The 3,644-nt window shown below is 34.2% G+C and overlaps 1 protein-coding gene across 1 annotated transcript in view; it reads left to right on the forward strand.

Annotated features, from left to right (window-relative positions):
• LOC109917637 (cysteine-rich hydrophobic domain-containing protein 2) overlaps positions 1–3,202 on the forward strand; it is an 87,745-nt gene extending 84,543 nt beyond the window's left edge. Inside the window, exon 6 of the mRNA XM_048601818.1 lies at positions 1,051–3,202. Coding sequence (XP_048457775.1) covers positions 1,051–1,101 — 51 coding nt within the window. The 3' untranslated portion in view covers positions 1,102–3,202. The remainder of the gene's footprint in view (positions 1–1,050) is intronic.
• Positions 3,203–3,644: the final 442 nt, after the last annotated feature.

Below are 3,644 nucleotides of genomic sequence, written 5' to 3' on the forward strand. Positions count from 1 at the left end.
GCGCGTGTACACATATATAAATCTAAGATACATTCTATTTTGTTCAAAAAGCACACAATTTATAGCCAGTCAGTCAATGTGGCGTTTGATAAATTCCTACTTTGGAAATAAAACCAGTCTGACTCCAAAACAAAACACAAACAGATTCTAAACTAGGCCTCACACCTAACATTCATTGTCTGACCTAAAATGTCACCTTTTTACACTGATAAAACCCTTTTTGTTTTCTCAGGGCAGTGACTTGAAAGAAATTCAGAGATTTTACGTATGTTAATCAGTTAAACCCTTCTAACTGATTAAAGATTTAATGGCATCTAGGGTTTGTTTAATACATTCTCATCAGTTGTGTGACCCTTCAATCTTTTACTTATAAATTCTGTCCTGTGTGCTTCTTTCTCACTTCACCTGACAAAGTGGCTATGAGCTAAAAGCTTGTGTTTTCAAATAAATCTTTTGGACTATATCCTGGTGTTGTGCGATTTCTGACTTTGTCCACTCTAGTCCAACACCAGCACCTCCACATAAGAGTCTATAGAAATATGGAAGATGATCAATAACGCATGCGTCAATTGTAAGGCCACTTTAGTAACTACTTTAGGATGTAAATTATCGGGCCGTGGGGATTTATTGCCTTCAATCCCATCAATTTCCCCAATAAGTGGGGAGTTGTTAGTTCCCTACTGATTTCCTTCAGTTTCTCCCTCTCACTGTACCCTGTGTTCCCCAGCATTTCTGGAATATTATTTGTATCCTCCTTCATGAACACAGAACCGAAGTGTGTATTTAGTTGGTCAGCTATTTCTTTGTTCCCCATTACATATTCCCCTGTTTCTGACAAGAGGGGACCTACATTTTTCATTAGTCTTTTTCTCTTCACGTACCTATAGAAACTTCCACAGTCAGTTTGTATGTTCCTCAAAATTTATGGCATATCTGTTGGCTGTCATTCCTGCACATTACTCTTATTGACATATTGTTTGGAAATAATTGTTAGGAGGTTTGTACTTTTCTTTTTAATAACCATTTTGTTTTTAATTGCTTCCCTCTCAGGTCATCTTAATAGAGTTTTTACCGAAGACGCCAATATTTCGACCAGACTAGCAGCAGATTTTGTTATCAGAGACTTGGTTCAAGTGTGTTGTCCTTCCAATGGTGCCTTGCTTGGTACTCCTAGTGAAGATTGTCAGTCTCAGAGATTCTTAATGTTGTCATCCAATTTTTCATGCCAAGTTTGTCCATACTTTTTTGCTCAAATTAACTTTTTTCTATATAATTCTCAGTTTGCATTCCAAACTTTCCTTCTCTCAGTAGTTCACTTAGGATGCTTATCTTACTGTTCTCTTATTCGGTTCTCACCACCCTGTTTTAAAATGCTTCTAATAGTCATCATGATCCTTGATGCCGATTTCCTTTTGCACACAGCAACTTTACAGTGCTCACTAAAATAATGGTTCTACAATTACTAAAATAATCAGTTTGGTAATAATGGCTGTCATTCGTGCCACATTTTTCCAGAGGCTTTTGGTAAAGGATTAAAATTACTAGTTGGATTTATTAGAAAAATCAAATTCTCTACACAGTACCTGCAGAACAAACAGAAGTAGCTTCTTTGCGCAATGTTATTCTCCCATTTCACTTTAATGCACACTTTTTTCATTTGTCCTTTTAAATTTGAACTTGAGACCAACAGTGCACATACACAGAAACACATTCTACCATGGCTATGGAAGTACAACATTCATATGAAGAAAACAGAAGAAATAAGGTCAATTCGCTCTGCCTACAGGCTAAACATTGAACTCAGAACAAACGGCCTGCAATACCTTGAAATAATATTGTAACAAAATCAGATGAAGGCCTTTGCATGAATTGTGTGGTTCATGTGAAGCTGGGACCATGGAAAATGCAGCAGTATCACAGCCAGAAAATGGATACTTTTTTCAGGTAGCTGTCATAAATTGTGGCTTTTACAACTTCTGTTACTTTATTTGTTTACTTTTTTTCTGTACAATTTAGATTTACATATAGATGTGTTTATTTGCTGTATAGATGTTAACAAATTATTCAGACTTGTGTATATTGTATAGATTTTTAGATTAGGTCTTTTTTTAAAAATTTCTGCAACTCAGATAATGGAACTTTTGAGTGCATTCCAAGAGATGCTCCTTTCCATTCAGTTCACTGAATACTATAAGGAGTCATGGTACAGGTTGAAGTTTTATTTTTTACCTTTTTTTAAATTATAGGTTTGCTCAGACTTTTAGAAAGTCAGTTATTTCACAGAAGTTGACCCTTGTTGTTTTAAGGGTCAATTTTTATTGTTAAAACAAAATCTGGAAGATTAGGGATTATCTTCAAAATTAAATTCACATATGTTGGGTTAGCACCTTTTGCCTGCCGTTTGAAAAAGAACTGTTACCTATCTCTTGCATTTGTTCAAAATATCCCGCAATGAAGTTCAGTTTGTGAAACATACGAAGATTGAATTATTACATTTGATCAGATATGTCACCTTTTCAATGCATCTATAAATTCTGAATTACAAAAAGCTTCTATAGTTGACTTGAGATTTTTTGCTGTAGGTGATAATGTAATACTATCCTAGGCCGTATCCTAGTACTCTAACTTAATACACAATTCCAAAGTACGGAGTAAGGGAAAACATCAGGATCTCACTTAACATTCCTTTTCATTTTGTGTTTTTAAAAGCGCTTTTTCATTGTGCTGTGATAGACAGGAGAAGATATTTTGTTTCCCTCTTGTGCAAATGTTATAATAACCTGACAAACCAAAGGCAATGGGAGTTTTGTTTGATTGATAGCAGTTTGGTAATTTTTGATTTGTTCTCTTTTTATAGCGAAATATGTCACCCATTTATTGTAACCTAGGGATCAGTACTACCTAGTCGATTCATTAATTATGTATCATTCTATAAGCAATAATGTTTCTGTGGAAGTATGATCTGCCACCAGCTAATCACCTTTTATTGCTGGCTAATTGTTTCAGTCAGATCATATGCATGTTCAGATGTTATGTTTGCTGTTTATATTGCATTTTTATCTGCTTGTGCTCATGGTTTACTTCAAATTGACTTAGATTATCTTGCTGCAAGTGACTCTCTAAGGGCAATGTACACAGAATTCCTACAAATGGCTAAATGAGAGCAAGTTATTTCAGAAATAAAAGACACTGGTCAGAAATATTTAACTTTGTAATATTAATGCTACTTTATCTTAAATATGAATACAAATTCCTGTGATTTCATCAAAGTATTAGAACACACGTCTCTGTTCATTGGATATCGCGCACTCTATTATTATAATTACATCAATGTTTGTGTTGGATTGAGTTTCATCACTTCTTTGTTCATGGGCCTGTGACTTGTTATCTCTGTGCTTGAATGTTATACCTTGCAGAAGAACCAAATCACTGAAAATACTTTATGTAGCTAAATGTTGGTAGACACATCAATGGCAGGTATGGAGTGGTCTGGTACTTAGTCTAATCCATCAACTTGCTGAAAAAAACTAAATATTAATACAAGGAATATATATATATATATATATATATACATATATATATAAAAACACATACACACAAACACACACAGATATTAAATAATTTTCCTTTCACATTTTATCTCT

This window comes from Rhincodon typus, chromosome 1, assembly GCF_021869965.1.
Source record: "Rhincodon typus isolate 14 chromosome 1, sRhiTyp1.1, whole genome shotgun sequence".
In the NCBI taxonomy this organism is placed as follows: domain Eukaryota; kingdom Metazoa; phylum Chordata; class Chondrichthyes; order Orectolobiformes; family Rhincodontidae; genus Rhincodon; species Rhincodon typus.